The sequence below is a fragment of the Fulmarus glacialis genome, unplaced genomic scaffold (assembly GCF_000690835.1).
Source record: "Fulmarus glacialis isolate BGI_N327 unplaced genomic scaffold, ASM69083v1 scaffold12702, whole genome shotgun sequence".
In the NCBI taxonomy this organism is placed as follows: domain Eukaryota; kingdom Metazoa; phylum Chordata; class Aves; order Procellariiformes; family Procellariidae; genus Fulmarus; species Fulmarus glacialis.
Genome location: NW_009195963.1, coordinates 26,845 through 45,162, shown reverse-complemented (window position 1 = coordinate 45,162; position 18,318 = coordinate 26,845). Strand labels below are relative to the sequence as shown.

At 46.0% G+C, this 18,318-nt stretch overlaps 1 protein-coding gene across 1 annotated transcript; it reads left to right on the top strand.

The window, feature by feature from the left end:
• The first annotated feature begins 8 nt into the window (after window positions 1-8).
• Window positions 9-14,652, top strand: LOC104072538 (formin-like protein 2). The gene is made up of 12 exons (XM_009572039.1): window positions 9-66; window positions 3,619-3,743; window positions 4,366-4,568; window positions 5,770-6,004; window positions 6,731-6,799; window positions 6,935-7,015; window positions 7,384-7,513; window positions 7,688-7,851; window positions 8,130-8,231; window positions 8,742-8,840; window positions 9,756-9,879; window positions 14,543-14,652. Exons 2-12 carry the CDS (start codon window positions 3,657-3,659, stop codon window positions 14,650-14,652), a joined length of 1,404 nt encoding a protein of 467 aa, XP_009570334.1. The 5' UTR covers window positions 9-66; window positions 3,619-3,656.
• Window positions 14,653-18,318: the final 3,666 nt, after the last annotated feature.

Below are 18,318 nucleotides of genomic sequence, written 5' to 3'. Positions count from 1 at the left end.
CGCCGTCGGCACCCCCCCTGCCCGGGACAGCCTCTCCCACCGTGGTGTTCAACTCAGGGCTTGCAGGTAAAACGCCCGCGCGTCTCCCCAGCATGCTGTAGATTGCTGGCAAAGTAAGCAAAGGCAAGGTCGGGGCATATCGCTAGAGCGGACAGGGTACCGAGGGTGGGACTTTGTTACTCTTAATCACCTAAATAATACCCATTATCTCTTACTGATATTATACTTAGAGGGGTTTATAAAAGGAAAGAGCACTTATCAACCAAACAGTTTGGGTTTGGTCTGGAAGAGACGGCTTCTTCAGTGAAACTAAAGCTATTGCCAAAAATACTTTTCAAACATGAGCATTTTTGGCTTTAAGCAAACAAAATATGGCTTTGAAAGAAACACAAAGCTTCATGGTTTTGATTTCTTCTGAGAACTTGATGAAGAAATATCTGTGCGAAAAAATGGCAAACCTTTTGTAATTTTTTGGAAGGAAGAAAAATTTACTGATTGTCTTTAATCATGTTTTTATGCACTCTCTGACATATGCCAAGCAAGTAAATGCTAATTGGTATCGCACCACTACCCCCCCAGGAAATCTCAAGAGCATGGTATGAGTCCAGAAAGAGAAACCGAGGAGCTCTGATTAATATCTTTTTTTCTGAAAACCGATTAAGTATTCCAGCCTTTAAAGTTTGCTCTGAAAGCAAAAAGCATCATGGAGCTAGAGGGTCCCAGGGTGTATTACCAAAAAAAAAAAAAAAAAAGCACAAAAGGCATGACACAGCTGAGTTACGGGCTGGTCCCTCCCGACGGGTTTGGCAGAGCAGGCTGTGGTCCCGCGGTGCAGAGTGTTGGGGTGCTGGATGTGGCCGTGGTGGTGCTCGGAGGGCTGCTGTCCCAGACACCGTGCCTTAGCCCGGCATCCTCGCGGTATTTTTTGGGGATGGGAGCAGTGGAGCAAGCCCTGCTTCTGCACGTGGCTCTTCTGAGCTGCGCTGATGGCAGGGGCAAGCCCCCGCAGCAGAGCTCCTCGCTTAGGTGCTTGGGTGAGATGCCCAGAGCTGGGTGGGATGGATATTTTGTTCTTCAGTGGGTTAGGAGAAGGAAGGAGAGTGAAAACACCTTTGCTTGATACGACGGCTGCACAGAAAGGAGCGTTTCTCGGGGCAGGAACCTTCTGGGTCATAGGGGAGTCAGTGAAATAACAAATTTTGCTTTTCTGACCATTACTAACATTTTTTCTCTGTTCTTTCTGCTTCCTGGTAAGACGGGCCAATCAAGCTCTTCTGTAGGTTGCTTTCTGCTAAGTATTTACCCACCTCCCTGCGTTTTCCTCTGTGCTGTGCCTGTGTGTGTGCCCGTGGACTCGTGTGGGCGATGGGGAGGCAGTGGGGAGGGGGGAGGCTGGTGCAGGGGCTTGCTGGCCAGAGCCGGAGCACACAGGAGCTTTGGGGATGCTGCCAACCATCAGGATTTGGCACCTGGGAGGTCCTGATTCAGCAAAGCACTTCAGCAAGTAATTAAGACATGCGGTTTCTTTCGAGCCATCCTTGAGCCGTGCTCTCGGCACCGGTTACGTTGAGGATAGGCTTTTCCCAATGAGGCCAAGTGCTGAGCTGCGGCAGCTTTCGCCGGCTGCGAGTACCCTCTGCGGGGTCTGGTCCCGGCAGCGGCACAACTCCCGGGGACGTCACTTTGCCAGGGCTCTGTAACGGAGGAGGAAGGGAAATTTTAAGAGATTTTGATAAGCTACATCAGGAACTGGCCCATGAGGCAGTTAGCCTCCTTTCCTGTCCTGAAATAACCCAGGAGCAGTTAATAATCTATTCTAATGTATGCATGAGTAGAAAATGTTTTTTTTTCATGAGTGTTTCAGATGGAAAAAGCTATTTCTTTTTTTGATTTTAGGAATTATTTTGAAGTAACCACATTAATTAAGCAGAGAATAAAATTGTTTAGTTTAGATGAGCAGAAGTTGATCACGTGTGTTCCTGTCTTCCAGTTGGATGAATATAATTCTCAAAATACACAGACTTTCAAGCTGAATATTGTATATGTTTCCTGTTATTCACTTATGGTTCTTTGTTTCAAGCAAATACTCTTGCCAGTAATTTATTCTTTGTGATGTCCCTGCAAAATGAGCGTGAGCTTGAAAGGGACATGGACACACAACTCGACTCTTGTTTTAAAATGGAATGACAAAGCGAGAGATGTTTTCAGCATTCACCCAGCTCCAGGGCATAACAGGACTGTCCCCTGAAATAGGTTGTCTCTATCGTGGCAAAAACATACATACAGAATTGTTAGGGGAAAGTAAAATAATTACTTACTCAAGTGCTTTGCAACCTGGGAACCTGGCCATCTTCTGAAACTGAGGGGAAGAAAATCTAGCATCTCTACAGAGCATCAAATATTTGGAGAAGATTGCTCCTACTATGAATGCGGGGTAGGCAGGAGTCAGGAGCAAACACTGGACTGAACGAAACCAAACGTGATCCGTCCTCGGCTGGGGGGAGCGGTGAATCTGCCTGTGTGTGCTGCGGGGCTGAGCGTCCCCGGCCGGGGAGCGGGGGCTGTCCCCTGCATGTCTCTCTGCCACTGACTCCCGCTGCGGGCTGAGTGGCTCTTTTTTCCAGCACTGGAGAGGAAGGACCAGGGTTTCTGTTTCATGTTTGCAGCTTGGAAAGAAACAGTTTATTTTCTAAGTAATTCGGGACCAAAACGTTGATTGATCACTTGAATGAGCATCCTGATTTTGTAGCAACTAACAACTTCATGTTTACATCAAGATACAAAGAAATGAGAACTGAATTACAGAAATTATTCACGTACCTTCCAGGCTTGTTAGGAATAGGGATAGAAAAGTATTGTTTTCCTTGCTCCAACGTTGCTTTTTTGTACTCTGTTCACAGATTAATGAGAGTAGTCAGTCTTCATTTTCATAGCTTTTCTGTGTAAGCTACTAAATCATTTACTGGTTCTGCACAGCACAAGAAGATTAAACCTGTTACTTCAACCATGTTAAAGCTCAGGTGTGCTGCAGCCCACCCCCTTTTGCTTTAAAAGACAAACCTGGTGAGAAGCAGCACTGCCCCATTGCAGCAGGCAGTGGGAAGGGCCGCTCCCTGTACCAAAACTTTGGGAAAGGGGCTTTTTTTTCTTCTTGTCACCTATTCTGCGTTGAGTTTTGTGACACAGATCAGCTGTGCATGGCTGTGCATCAGCTCACACCAGGGTGGGCTCTGCACCCAGCAGCGCAGGGTTAAATTCGACCACTCTCTCCATTTTCTGTAGTGTTTAAAAATAGCCTGGGCTTTTAAATCAATCCAGACAACATGCAGTAATAAAGTAATAACACATTTCCTTTAGTGAAGTTTTCACAGCCTCTGGCGTTCAGTCTGGTTCTGCAGAGGCTGGGCCTGAAACAGCTGAGGAGCTGGATGAAAGCTTCTCGGCGCCGTTTGCTGGTCAGGGCAGCAAGATCTTTCCAGGCTTTCCAGTGTGATAATTTAGCTCTGGCCAGTTCTTCCTCCAGTGCTGAAATGCCGACTTGAAAGCTGCAGTTTGGGCATGCGGGGTGTTTTTCACCTGTTGGGGAATTTGTTATTTCTTCTCCTCTGCTCTCTTTAGCTGTGAAAATCAAGAAGCCGATCAAGACCAAGTTCCGCATGCCGGTGTTCAACTGGGTCGCCCTCAAACCCAACCAGATCAATGGGACGGTCTTCAATGAAATAGATGACGAAAGGATCCTGGAGGTATGAGTGCTGCTTGCTGCCTTCTGCCTCCCGCTCCTGTCCATAACACAAGTGAATTGGTCTTTGCAGGGATAGATTGCAGCAATTATTTTGGCAAACAGCTCATCCAGTGGCCCCTGGTACGCAGTGGGTCAGCGTGAGTGCCTTGGTTGAGAATTAGGGATGGTAGCTGGTAGTATCGATTATAAAGGGTGCGTACCTGTTGTGTGCATTTGTTTAAAACAGATCAACCAAGATGAGGAAGATGCGTTTTTCCCAGCCTAAAATTGCTGGTCCAGTCTGTAGGAGTTAGGCTTGGGTGGGTGGCTGCGTGCCAGGGAACGAAGCCTAAAGCAGCACAGAGCGGAGCTGACTACGCAGGTCTTGCGTGCTCCCCGTGCCCTGAAGAGGCACGTGGCTGGAGAAAGCCTGAGTGCTAACATGACTATTTTCCTGAACTTCTGAACATATATGGGGCTATTGGGGATGGAGTCGTGTTCGTTACATCCTGCAGCCCCTGATCAAAGTACTCTGCTGTAGTCACAGCGTTGCAGCGTTTGTAGTGCAGTTCTGGCACAATATTAGGCAGCGCGGGTTTTAGTGTTTGCCGTGGGAGGGATAAATAATTTTCTTTCCTTTTTAGGATTTAAATGTGGATGAATTTGAAGAAATATTCAAAACAAAAGCCCAAGGTCCAGCCATTGATCTTACTTCAAGCAAGCAAAAGATAACTCAGAAAGGGTCAAACAAAGTCACGTTACTGGATGCCAACAGGGCAAAAAATCTTGCCATTACTTTAAGAAAAGCTGGAAAGACGGCAGATGAAATATGCAAAGCTATTCACGTGTAAGTAAAACACTTGTCAGCAGAGAAATTGTGTTTAAGATTTACTGTGATTTTTGGTAAGTGGAATGGTTTTGAATTGGCAGTTGATGTAAATGTTTTTGCATCTGGAAGAAATCCAGGAGTAAGGATGGAACCATTCTGAATTCCCAGAAATCAGATTCCCTTGAACTAAAATAAAAGACTTGCAGTTTTATGTTGTTGTATCACTATATAGGCTTAACAAATTAACACTTCTTTTATTAAAGAAGCTAATTCATGTATATGCACAGTATGCCATTGCATACTGCATCACTCATTCTGTTTGCACCATACTTTCTGTTGTAATGAACGCTCAAAAGCCAGAGTATCAGGAAGAGGCAACTATTTTAGTTTGCTCCATAAAGCATGAGTTTAGTCCAAGCGCACTGGAAAGGTTTTGCATAGAATTAGGTTTATGTAATGGCCCCAGGCAGTGCCAAACCAAACGTGATGCAGGTGTGCCCGAGGTACGCGGCAGACCCCCGCCGCAGGAGTGCGGTGCGGGGCTCGGCTGTGCCCCATCCTACGCTGATACGGACCCTTGTCTGCTGACTCCAGCAGCTCCCGGGGACGGAGTGCAGGTGTACCTGCTCCTTGGGGCTGACCCTGAATCCATCCAGAAGCACTTAATACTCGTGGCTATGACAAACATCTCCCATTTCTCCGTTAAGGAATATCTTCAAAATTTGGATGCGCAAGCATTACCTTTGGGCTGGTGAGGAGGGTGACCCAAACCTGCAGATTGAGGCAGGGTCAGCAGTTCAGGTTTACAGGGCTGTGGCCCAATTGAATAAAACTGCTATTTGCTCCTCCGCGCGTATCTTCTCTGAGAAAAATGAGGTGTGGCCATGCAGGGGTGGGGGGAATGACCACGTCTTTGAGAACAGAAACAAGGTGCCCATCAGCACCATTCACATCAGCACGGTAACCTTGTTCGCATCTTCATGTGCAGAGAGCTTCACGTGCAGGACCGTGCCCCCCACCCCAGCCAGGGCAACACGGGCAGGAGTAACTTCACAGGTTCTTTATAGTTTCTCGCTGCTTTGCTGACTCAGGCTCATGTGTAGCTGGGCAGTGTAGGAGGCAGAGCTGCCTTTGGCAGCTTTCTCACTTCTTTCACTTTTCCATCATTTTCTGTAGAGCCTTGTCGTAACACCATTTCTTCTGGTTTGGTATCACGTAGGTTTGACCTGAAAACGTTGCCGGTGGATTTTGTTGAATGCCTCATGCGGTTCCTCCCCACGGAGAACGAAGTGAAAGTGCTGCGGCTCTACGAGCGGGAAAGGAAACCCATCGAGAACCTGTCTGACGAAGACCGGTTCATGATGCAGTTCAGCAAGATTGAGAGGCTGATGCAGAAGATGACCATCATGGCGTTTATAGGCAACTTTGCAGAAAGCATCCAGATGCTGACCCCGGTGAGTGAGGGGCAACGCCTGGGGACATCTGGGAATGCATAGGCTGTGCGGCGATCAGGGCTTCCCGGGGGGTCAGGCTCCCCTTGGGAGCTGTGCTCTGCGGCGCGAGTCAGCTTGCGGGGAGCATTGCAGTCATGCGAAGGTGTGGGACAGTTGGTGAAGGTTATAGAGATCTTAATTTTTCTAAGACAAGAGAGATGGTTTGAGTGTTGTGAAGTGATTATTAGTTCTCACGGAGACAGAACAAGAAACAACTACACAAATGAAAAAGTGGTTTTCAAGCTATATTTTCGTATACCAACGACTCTGATATCCCAGGTGCTGTTTGTACCCCGCACTGCTCCATACTGTCCTATTTCTTTACCCTGTGGAAGTTTAAAACCAGTTTAAATGAAAATCTAGTTGTTTGTGTCATCAGGGAAAGTTATTATCAGTGCTGGTCCGTGGGCTCTTTGAAGTGTGTCCCATTCAGCCTGATGCATCTTTCACAGTCGTAAGGACTGAAATGTAAATACACTTTTACCCAACCACATCTATTGTGGTAAATCTGCGGTGCAAATGAATTGTTTGAAATCCTGATGTGTCAGGGCAGGATAACATTCATGCTGGGGCCCACAGTATGGATGAAAAACAAGAGGGTTTTTTCACAATGTGAATGTTTAGATTTTAAGTGTACTCTTGGATTGGATGTGCATTAACCAAAGCTCTTCCTATGTTTACCTGCAGCAACTTCACGCAATAATAGCTGCATCTGTCTCAATAAAGTCATCCCAAAAGCTTAAGAAAATACTGGAGGTAGGTCTTATTTTAGGTACGTTCAATAGCTCCATCACTCACCGGTGTGTCCCCTTACATACACTGAAACTGTACCTGGATGCTGACATGCGTTTGTCCTGAAAACTCATGCTCTGCTCTGTTTCATTCTGGCAGATAATCTTGGCTCTTGGAAACTACATGAACAGCAGTAAACGAGGAGCCGTGTATGGATTTAAGCTACAGAGTTTAGACCTGGTAAGTAAACCAGAGGTGTCTTGTGGGTGGGAATGCGTTTTATGTACACGGCGAGTGGCTGCTGGGGGACTCGGTCAGTGCTTTCCAGCTTTCCAGGCAGAGAGCAGCAGCGGGGAGGGTGCTCCCTGCCAGGCGGTGTGAGTTTGTTTTGCTTGTTGTTGTTTTGGGGGGCCACTTAGCAGAAGGCACATGTCTTCAGAGGCTCTGCAGACCACAGCTTGAAAACCACCTGCTAAACACTTAGGGACGTCTGTAAAAGCTCATTTATCAGATGGAGAAACACCAGGGAAAGGCGAGCACCGGTTGAGTTACTTTGCTTGGAGCCTGCTGCACCTCCACCCAGCAATCTCTTTGCCTTCTCTCCCCAGCTCCTAGAAACAAAGTCAACAGACCGAAAGCAGACCCTGCTGCACTATATTTCAAATGTGGTCAAGGAGAAGTACCAGCACGTATCCCTCTTTTACAACGAACTTCATTACGTAGAGAAGGCTGCTGCAGGTATTGTCACCCTCCTGTGCCTGGCCAGCGGTGGTGGCACACATGCCGTGCGAGGGACTTCATGGCACACCACACATGGGCTGTGGGGGCACTTCTTGGTGGGGAATTGTTCAAGCTGTGGGTTCGTGTGCTTGTGGAGCAGGAGCGATGCAGCATTTTTTTTTTATTTCCTAGTGTCTCTTGAAAACGTCCTCTTGGACGTGAAGGAGCTGCAGAGGGGCCTGGATCTGACGAAGCGTGAGTACACCATGCATGACCACAACACGATGCTGAAGGAGTTCATTCAGAACAACGAAGGGAAGCTGAAGAAACTGCAGGATGACGCCAAAATAGCCCAGGTATTTCTTTATTCTCGGGGTTTGGTGAGGGGGTGTGAGTGACACAGTGAATAGCAGCACGTCACTGCAAAGGATGTGCTTTTATCTACCCAGAAGGGAGGAGAAGGTGCAGCAATGTGGGTTTGTTCTGAGTTCAAGTGCTAGATGTAGGTGTGCTGGTCTGAGCCAAGGGTTTCACATGCAGAGGAAATCTAGACCTTTTACACTGAATACTGCAGTAATGGATGGTGAGTTTATCTTGAAATACGTGCAACGCAGTAAATCTGTGCTTTTTGTAGGATGCCTTTGATGATGCTGTGAAGTACTTTGGGGAGAATCCCAAGACGACACCCCCCTCGGTCTTTTTCCCAGTGTTTGTCCGGTTTGTGAAGGCCTACAAGGTAAACAGGAGCATCCTCCTCTTCTGTCCTTCTGAACTTTTTTCTGAACTTTCTGAACTGATTTGGTACCTGTGTGGCTCGGGGCGCCCAACAAAGCAGCTTGTGGCTCCCTCTAGCTTTGATGCAATGTGAGCCATCCCCGGCAGCACGGCAACACCAGCCCGGGGCAGCACAAATAGTTGTTTTGGGATTATTTTAGGGCTTAAAGACAACACGGCTGTCTGGGACGCTGGAGGAATCCTCAGAAATTTAATGTCTGGGTGGCTGCAGCTTACACCTTTAACCCTGAATACACATCTTTTGGAACTGGGAGAGGATGGTTTGTGCGACCTAGGAAGGTCTCTCCCAGCCCAGTTTTTCCAGACTGTCTTAGAGGCAGCTCAATTGCTACACCTAAGCTTGCTTCCTTGGAAAGCCCCGTGGTAGCAAGTGATAGCGTTACTCATTTGTAATGTTTAGGTTCCCTCTAGCAATTGGAAGCTATAACCTGTGCTTTTTTGTGATAAATAGCAAGCAGAAGAGGAAAATGAGCTGAGGAAAAAGCAGGAACAGGCCTTGATGGAAAAACTTATGGAGCAAGAAGCATTGATGGAGCAACAGGACCAAAAGGTAGGAAACAGATACATCTTACAGGCAGGAGCCATCATGTGCATGTGTTTTCCCTGGTAGTTCAGAAACCTCAGCTCTGTATAAGAACTGCAATTGTCCAACTTATAGTTGCCTCTGAATAGAGTTGCTGGAAGTTTTCTCCTTATGAGGAGAGAACCAAAATAAGCTAAAAGACTACAAGTGTATGGTTGTGTTACTTTGAAGTCTGCAAAATTAAGAAAAACTGAAGAGATAGAAAGTAATCTCGTCCACGTTGCCATTAGCTAAACTTTGTTCTGCTCTAGCCTTGTATCTGTTAAAACCTCATTGGTGTTCAGTGTGCGGAGCCTCCCGTTGCTTACAGGGACAGGAACGATCGTCCCCAGATCCTTCCCTGTCCGAGCATGGCAGCAGGACTGAGCCCCACGTTACCGTTTCGTAGAAATTTTCCTGACGTGTTTTTTTTTTTTTCTGAGGTAACACCTTAGATTTGCTGGAGAAAGTTTCCCATGGCTCTAAAACAGTCACTTTGTTGGCTGGTGCTGCTTCCTACAGCTGTTGTTGGGATCTTTACTCCCAGCCAAGCTTTTTCCCTTGGAAGAAAAGCCTATTCTCCTTGTTCCCCTAATCCTTTTCAGAGGTGAGAGCTTGGAGCTCCAGTTCCAAGTGATGAGAAGGCTTGGAAGTGGATTACAAATGTGAGAAAGAAAAGCAGCTTGGCAGCCAGGTTAACTTGTGACTCTGCCCGTCCTCTCCGTGGGACGTGAGCTAACCGCACACGTGTTTTTTCCCTGGTCTTGCAAAATTGGGCAGAACACTGGCAGTTACTGTTTGCTGATTGCTACCGGTGGGATCACCTGGTGTTTGATGTTGAGGAAGAGAGAAGCAGGGTAGCTGGAGGTCAGGCCTTACAAGTCCTCTCTTCTTTGCTTTCAGTCTCCTTCACATAAAACAAAGAGACAGCAGCAAGAGCTGATTGCAGAGCTCAGACGGCGGCAAGTCAAGGATAACAGGCATGTGTACGAAGGGAAGGATGGTGCTATTGAAGATATTATAACAGGTAAATGCCTTTTGTTCCGTGATCTGAGGCCCTTTCACAAAGGATAAAAATGTGTATCTGCCTAGTAGCTACTGTAAGCGCTTCGTGTACTTCTTAAAAAAACGTTACTCGAGCACAGCTTAGGACATTGTTTATATGATGTGAATCAAGTATAGAAACTTCTGCTAATGGTATGTAACAAAAAAACCCCAGTAACCTGCCTTTACGTGTCCGCTGCCAATGCTGCGTGCGCAGACCTCGGACACACGCTCTGTTTCTTAGTTCTTCTCTTTCAGCATGTGGGGACGTACTCGGTCTCTGATCTTTAGAGTAGCCAGTTCAGTGCCTGATCTCAGCAGATACTCCGGTGGGGATATGCATGCTGTGCAGATCTTTCCCAGAAATCTTTTTTCCCCATAAATGGAATGAATGACAGATATTTAACATTATTAAGAGCCTACATTTTCATTAATATGTACTAACAGTAATCGCACCACATTATTGCACAGTTACAGCAAATCATTTAGTCAAACCTGAATGATTTATGACCCTAAACTGCTTCTGGTTTTACTGCTTCTCAGTTTGGTAGGCAAAGTCTGCGCTGATCTCAACCTTGGGCTGGAGGGAGAGGGGCAGAACCCGCTGTCGTAGTGAGAGACAGTCAGGACTTTGGTGCAAATATTTGCTGATAAAAAGAACTGCCTTCTAAACTGCATTTTGCTCAGGAGTCAAATAATTTTTAATCTATACAGCTGCTCTGAGTGGAGTACTTTGATTTTTCTGCATGTTCTTCACCCATGGTGTGAAAGGAACACGATTTTGACACTTCGATAGCTTTACAGTACTTGGTTTCCATTGCACAGAAGCTTAAAAAAAGGTCTTTGGGCAGGATTTCCTTGGCTACTGCTCCTGAATGTTTTTCACATGAGTTTTTCTTGCAGGAGGGGAGGAGAGCTGTTTTACCACTCACTAAGGAAAGTCAGGGAATTTTTGCCCAACTAGATGACAGGGCTGAAATGCTTGAAGCTTTCACAACTCTTTTTAACCTTGATTAATAGCTTCCTAAGAGAATATTCTTTATGTAAAGGGCGGAGTTGCTATAATATCTAATCTGCTACTTCTAGACAACTCCTTCAGACTCATGGAAGCTTGTTTAATTGGTAAAGTGGTTCTCCTGCTCTGTGGGAAAAACAGATTGTGTGGCAGAAGACCATCCACATGCAAAAGGCAGTCCAGCGGAGGGAGTGCCAGACTCAAATTAAACATTTCCTATGGTCTTGTGCCTAGTATTTCCCATTATGGGGGTGTCTCTGAGGACCTCAAACCATGTAATAATAAAGGTTAGGCACAGAAAGTCAGGTAGGACCGAGGTCACTCAAATACGGCCTGTGAGATCTCTGTCAATGGTATGGAAATGATTGAAAGTGTCATTTTAAATTGGATAGTGCCTCATCAGATGCACAGAAAAGCTCTGCTGATCCGGAGCAGAGCACTGTCTAACAACACACCCTTTCTGGAGCACGTTTAGCAATAGCCTTCAAAACCATTGAAAACGATGTAATGTAAGAAATGCTTATTCAAAGACTTAAAACTCCTTGTTGCCAAAGCCTACTGAAGTGCAGTGCGATTAGACAGCTGGTTGGAACATGTAAGACCGTCTCTGGGTGTCCGTAACCGAGCGCTAACACTGTACTAATGCGATAGATCCGCTTCTCACGGCTCTGTTTGTCTGTTTGGCTGTTATTCCCATGCAGTGCTGAAGACTGTGCCCTTTACTGCTCGAACTGCCAAGCGGGGCTCTCGGTTTTTCTGCGAACCTGTTCTCACTGAGGAATTCCATTACTAAACTATTCCTCTTTCACATCTGATGCTCTTAGAAAAAAGAAAGGTTGCTGTAGATTTTTGACACTTCTCCATTTGTACGGATCTCAGCCAGGATCATGTGAATGTTGAGTGTATAGTAATGTCCAGCGTCCACCTGAAGTTGTATTTATGTCACCTCTGTTGCATGTTCTTGTGTTTCAGTAACTTTTTATTCCATCCCATCGACTTTGTGCTTGATGCTTTTGGCCATCCTTGTGTTTCAAAGGCATCTCTCACCCTCATGCCATAGAACAGCAAGTGGTGGAAGTCACGGTAGATTTGGTGCAGGTTTCCTATAGTTCACAAGACTTAGGAGATCAAATGCAGTCAAGAAGTGACAGTTCACTTGGCTTTTCTATGTCATCTCTTCTGGCCTACAGATCTTTCTCTGTATGCCAGTCTACCTATCTAAAATGCATGTAATACATCAGCTGTATGCCAAAGCAAAATTACGGTCTGCATGAACTAAGTGGGACTTTCTTGGGGTTTGCTTTCTGGCTTGGAAGGTTGTCTGTAATAACGTACGTCCTCTGCGAGGAGTGTTTTGGTTTAGACTTTTTAACCAGCACCTGCATGTTTGTCTGCATGTGAGATACGGGATAAAATGAACAGCGTAAAATCTTTTCTCATTCGGTCACGTCCATATTTAACTTTTTTCAGTTCCATGCCAACTTTATCTAAATAAAATCAGAGATGTTTACTGAGCACTAACCAGTTCCAAGTCACTTGGACTTTGTGCAGTGCTGGGGTTGGGCTCGGTAGCGGCAGCGGAGCATGAACCAGGGGGGCAGAGGGAAGGAGCAGAGCTGGGGAAACACTCGGTTATTTGCCAGAACCACAGAAATTGTGACGATGAGAAGCTTGACATGGAACTGAGCAATTTACATCATGTGGTGTAAAGTGTAAGACGGGTGTGTTTAACCCAGCATGTCTGTTAACACTGTTGTCTTGATTTAAGGACTCAGCGGCTTAAGAAGACAACAGTGTTTCACTTTTGTGATATGTATTTTTATGAATGCTTCTAATAAAATTGCAAACTATAATCAGCTCAACGGTTATTTGCTCTTTCGAGTTAATTGCTGTATCATCTTCCTGGAGCCAATCTTCAAAGCAGCTTGGAATTTGGTTAGCGAGAGGCAAGGGTGGCCCTGCTGTCCTTTCCTCTCGGTGTCTAACCTCCTCTCGTAGCCTTGGCCTTACCCCCTCTTGCTCTGTTGGCTAACGTGCCTGGGAGTTTTGAATGCTGAGTTGACTTGCTCTTCATTTTCCATCCCATTTTTTACTTAACCATCATTTTGTGTTTTGTTTTGTTTTTTTTTTTCTGTTTAGCCCTAAAGAAGAATAATATCACTAAATTTCCAAATGTTCACTCGAGGGTAAGGATTTCTTCTAGCACACCGGTGGTGGAGGATACACAGAGCTGGCAAGCATCACTTTTTACTTAGCTTCCTCCTCTCTCTGTATGCCAGACAGCCTGTTGGTAGATGTGGCTAAGAGTAATACTGGTGAGAGCCTAAAGGCCCGTGGAGACTGAGACCCTTTATTTTCACCCTCTGTGGTGTAGGGCATCCATAGGCCTCGGGCTGGTGACCGTCTTCACACTCTCTCTGTTTTGGCCCTTTCTCTTCCAAGTTTAGCCCGAGATAGGCAGTCTTGTCCCCAGGTTGTTTCAACCCCATAGTTCCCTGGATATTCTGCTGCCCCGTCTCGGTCCTGCTACGGCCACCGAACGCGACGTGAGAGATGGAGAACCAGCAGCTCAAAGTGTGGAGGTGGGAGAGGGCAGCCTCAAGCAAAGGCACCTTCTGCTGGGGTACACCGAGAGCTGAGAGGTTCGGGAGTTGTATTTAAATCAAGACATTAGTCGACCAGGAGACTTGAGGGAGGGTTTGCCCAGTCCAACGCAAATTTTCCAGGAGAGAAGTATTTTAACTCTAATTAGTCTTCAGGTGTACCAAGTGTGCTCGTTATATCGTAGCCACAGACGCGACCCATGTAACAGCACATGTAACACAGGCTTTCATCAACACGTCCATCTCCAGCTTTCTCCGTTGCATGCTCGGTGTTCCCTCCTCTTCCCTCCCGAGCTCTCACCTCCCCAGCAGCAGCAGGGCGGGTCGGGCCGGGCTTTGCTGCCGGCGAGGAGGAGGAGGGAGGGGGTTGACCGCTCCGCTGCCTTCGGCTAACGAAGCATCTCCGCAGCCGGGCGAGATGGTGGCAGTGGGGCAGGACGGCAGCTGGAGCTTTGCAAGCCGGTTGCAGCATACCAGCCGCTTTTTCTCAGGGCGCCCTCTTTTAAATAAATGGGTATATAGGGAGCATAGACCCACCCTTGTGTTGCTAAACACTTGCACCATTGTACCCTGGGTCACACATCTCAGTGAGCTTCATCCTGCTTTAGAAAACTCCTTCAGCTCACGCTAGTGTTTGAGAGGCTGCGTGAAGGACCGAGGCACACGTCAAGCAGACTGATTTCAGTTGACGATGCCTTCCTTACTGGTGTTAATGAACACTAGCAGCCCGTGGGTGGGGAGACGTTCACACTAACTTGACGGCATAACTCCATTTAGTTTCACCAGCATTTCAGCGCATTTCACCAGTATTACCTGCTGCTTGGGTGCGTAGTAAAAGGGCACGTCAGTATTTGCTCACTTCTGCTCTCGTTGGGTTGAAGTCCCTTCTCCTGTTCCTACACAAGCTGCTTTGATTGGCTTCCAGCAGGACTTTTCCTTGTCTAGACTGCGTGTGCGTGCGTGTGTGCGTGTGTGTGTGCACGAGGGCGAGCCGTGCGTGTTTACGAACGCCGCTTTCCTCTCCGCAGATCTTAGAAACCAGCCATACCGACGGGCCGACGCGGTGAGGAGAAGCGTCCGGCGGCGCTTTGATGATCAGAACTTGCGCTCTGCAAACGGTGCTGAAATAACCATGTGAGCTGGAGACCTGCAGGTGTCAAGGAAAGGGGGTGCTTGAATGATACCTTGTTCGTGTGAACTCTGTGTTCTGCCACTCATTTACAGCCTTGGGAACAGTAAAATTTACCTTTCTAAAGGGCTCAAAGACCTAGAAGGTGCATAGGAACGTCAGCGATGGGCTCTCCACTCGACCGTAGCTAACAAGTGCCTAAAATTGAAGTACCTGCTCAAATTAATCAAAGCAATAGGACTTGATTTGATTGGGTATCTTTTTACACCAATACATTATTCAGTATTTTTAACCAAAATGTAAAATACGTGTTGTTTTTGGGTGTTTAGTTTGGTTTGATTATATAAAAGCTTGGTGACTGGTCTCCTATGGACCTGACCTGCATCCCGACTGGTTGTGAACAGGTAATACTTGGACGTGCTCTGCTTTTAAATGCATTCCTGTGCTGTCCGCCGAGGGATTAACCTTGGCTTCAGCTGCACTTACTGGCTTTTGTGTTTTGTTTTGTTTTGTTTTAAAAGGAAGACATTTAAGGGCTTTCTGTTTGTAATACGGAAATAATTCCAAGAGGAGACCCGTACCTTTTCCCACCACACCCACAGACACCGCACCGCCGTAGCTAGGATGCGGTACCGTGTACGTCAGTGATCACAAGATGTATAGCAAACGAACACGAGTCTTCACCGTGAGGTTGTGATGTTTGTGGTGTGCAACGCGGGGCTGAGGCACGGGGGTGCGGGGGCACAGACGCATTGCAAATGCACAAAACGAGAAGGGTGGCTAAGGCATGTTTATGTTCTTCAGCTAGAGGCAGCTTTTGAATAACAGTGTATTTATTAATTAGCACTAAGGTATTAACATCTCAATAATCAGTATTAGGATTCTGAGGACCATTGCAGTTCAGTTACTCGCGCAGAGAATCATCCTGTGCCCTGCTCTGTGGGATTAATACCCCGCTGCAACTCCAAGTTCCTTGGACAATCCAGTTCAAATTCCCTGCTAAGGATCATTCGGTCAGCGAAGGGAAGCCCAGCCTAAAAATCCCGATAGGTTATAGGTTATACATCGCATTTTTAAAGCTTAAAAAGGGAGATGAGACTGACTTTAGCAACATTACGCATCCCCCGCTGCTAGTTTGCACCAGTATCCCAGAGCAGCAAGATGAAGCCGAATTGGTGCCGGCAGGGTACGCGATCTTCTCAGAAGTGAAGAACTGGACAGGAGAGAAATTTGTACTTTCCAAGATACATTTTGCTTACAGCTTACCTTTCCTGGTCTCATTGCATCAATATGTTAATTGTAAAATTTATTGTATAGTATTTAACCACTGAATTTCTTTTTCTTTTATGTTGTGCTTATGTGAACCACTGGTGAAGGTCCCATTTTTTTCTTGGATAATGTGTAGTTATATAATAATCTGTTTTTAAATGTACAGATATTTTGCTACAAAATTGGTGCAGTTTTTTATGGTTTTTACACTTCTCTTTTATTCCCACTTTAGCCTCTGGGTAATATTGTAAATATTGTTTAAAAAAAAAATGCATCAGCCTGTGCTATACAATCTGAATGTTATTTTAACTTATAGTTTTTGTTTTTATATTTAACTAAATGGACAGTTTGGGGCTCAAAGTTACCACATTGACCTCTGCTTACCTATTTACAGGAAGTTTACTTTAAAAACTGCCACCTTCTTGCATTTACAGCAACGTGTACTTGACATGCTAAAGAGAACATGCCAAATCGCCTCTTTCTTCACTGACAGTGACAGAAGAGTATTTTAATCTGCGTAAGAAAAGTTGACAATTAATTTAATGAATTGTTTAGGCAAATGCTTAGAAGTACTAGCTCTCACATTCTTAAGCTCAAAGGTATTTTTTTAATTGAAGACAAAAATGATCCTACAACTAGAATATAATGCTGGCATGTTCTCTTTAATATTTTTCTAGTAATAGACCTGCTGCTTAGCAATATTAGAAGTGTTTTATAAAAGCAGTTCCTGTTACTTTCCTGGTCTGTTCCTGGCATAAGATCAAATAAACTATTTACACTACTACACAGTAATCCACAGGGGGTTTTTTTTTTTTGGTCACTTTTACATTTTTTTCCACAAATGGTGGTATTTTGCAGGTGAACACCTGGAGCTTTCAGCACGGGCAGAGAGAAAGCCTGGGTGCTGGTTTGGTTTTGGGGTTTTTTTTGTTATTTTTAAAACCACTCACTGTTTGCTGCTGTACCTCCAGTCCCTCAGTGACTGTAAGTGGACCCTGGTGCTGTTTTTTCTTTTTTTTTTTTCCCCCCTCTGAAGTGTAATTCTTTGGAGCTGTTGGAGTTGGGGAAGGAATGGAAGGGAACCGCCGAGGCCCTTCCACACCTCCCTGCAGCGATCGCACCCTGGACCGAGGCTGCCTTTGCCGTGGGTTCCCACTGTTCGCTACCCGGCCTCTGCTGTATTGATGCCAAAGTAAGTCTCCAGGTAATTTACATTTGCAACATCAGTTTACTCCTCACTACGGCGTAGCCAGGCTAGCAAGGGGACAAATTCTGCATCGTTGTTCCTGCAGTGGGCACGTGCTGTACGGTACCTGGGGCAGGAATACAGAGCAGGGTGCGTGTCCGCAGCAGATGCCAACCCCTCTTTGTGAAAATGAGTGGCGATGAGTAGTTTGCTATAAATTTAAAAAAGAAAAAAAAGTACAAGTATTTAAGTCCTAAACTTAAAGAGAACAACTCCATACTTTAGCCAAAATGCAGATTTAATTTTTAGAAGGGTTTAACAAAATAAATACAGTGGAGCGTAGGGGGAGAGCGGGTGCAGCCGGCCCCACGCGAGCTGGCACCCGGGCGCTGCGGGGCGGCAGCTGCCAGGTGGGATTGGAACTGAACCGTCACAAACAGGACAGGGAGCTGCGCCAGGGCTGCGCAAAACAGAGAGCAAATCAAATACAATCAAATTTAAACACTGTGATGGACACCATTAACACTTAAAAATAACTGATCTTGTTAAAAAAAATCCTTTCAATTTCAAGGCACAGAGTTTGAGCCCAGAGCTTCATTGTGCTGGCCAGGCAGGAGGGAGAGAGTCGCCCTGTAAGAACACGGCTGGGCTACACAGGCAGCGCGGTTCTACCACATCAGTGACAGGCCGCCGTAATGAGATGAGGCTGCGAAACGGGAAAGAGGAGGAAACAAACAAACAAAAAAAACCCCAAACCCTGCAAAAAAGCCTGAACTCATTTCCCTAAAAACTAAATTATGCCTTGCCAGGATTGTTCTGAAAGCAGGCTCCTTTTAAAATGCATTTCTTTTGCAAGATCTAATTAAGACATACAAAAAAAAAACTCCATTAGAATAATTTACAGGTTTTTATTTTTAATGGAAAAATAAAGGCAACCCTTTTAAAAGTATTTACTTAGAAACACTTTTTCCTTATGCAAGTTACGCAAATGCAAGGCAATAACAAAATATTGTACATACGTTCTAATGCGTTTGCAAACCATTGCGACCTGTCCGGTTCTGTTAGCTCAGCACGCGCCAGCTGCCCACGTCCAGCACTACGTCGGTGTGAAACCCATGTCAGACACGATTAACGCTCGCCTCACATTCTCGGAACCATTGGTTGGGCTGTCTTCCCCCTGGGCATTGCTACCTGCTACGCTATCTACGAATGTCTGCGTT

Bases quoted from the DNA above. Each gene is read 5' to 3' on its own strand.
- LOC104072538 (XM_009572039.1), top strand. From the start codon at position 3,657: ATGCCGGTGTTCAACTGGGTCGCCCTCAAACCCAACCAGATCAATGGG. The intron at 7,016-7,383 runs GTAAGTAAACCA...TTCTCTCCCCAG, and splicing joins AGCTACAGAGTTTAGACCTG to CTCCTAGAAACAAAGTCAAC. The intron at 8,232-8,741 runs GTAAACAGGAGC...TGTGATAAATAG, and splicing joins GGTTTGTGAAGGCCTACAAG to CAAGCAGAAGAGGAAAATGA.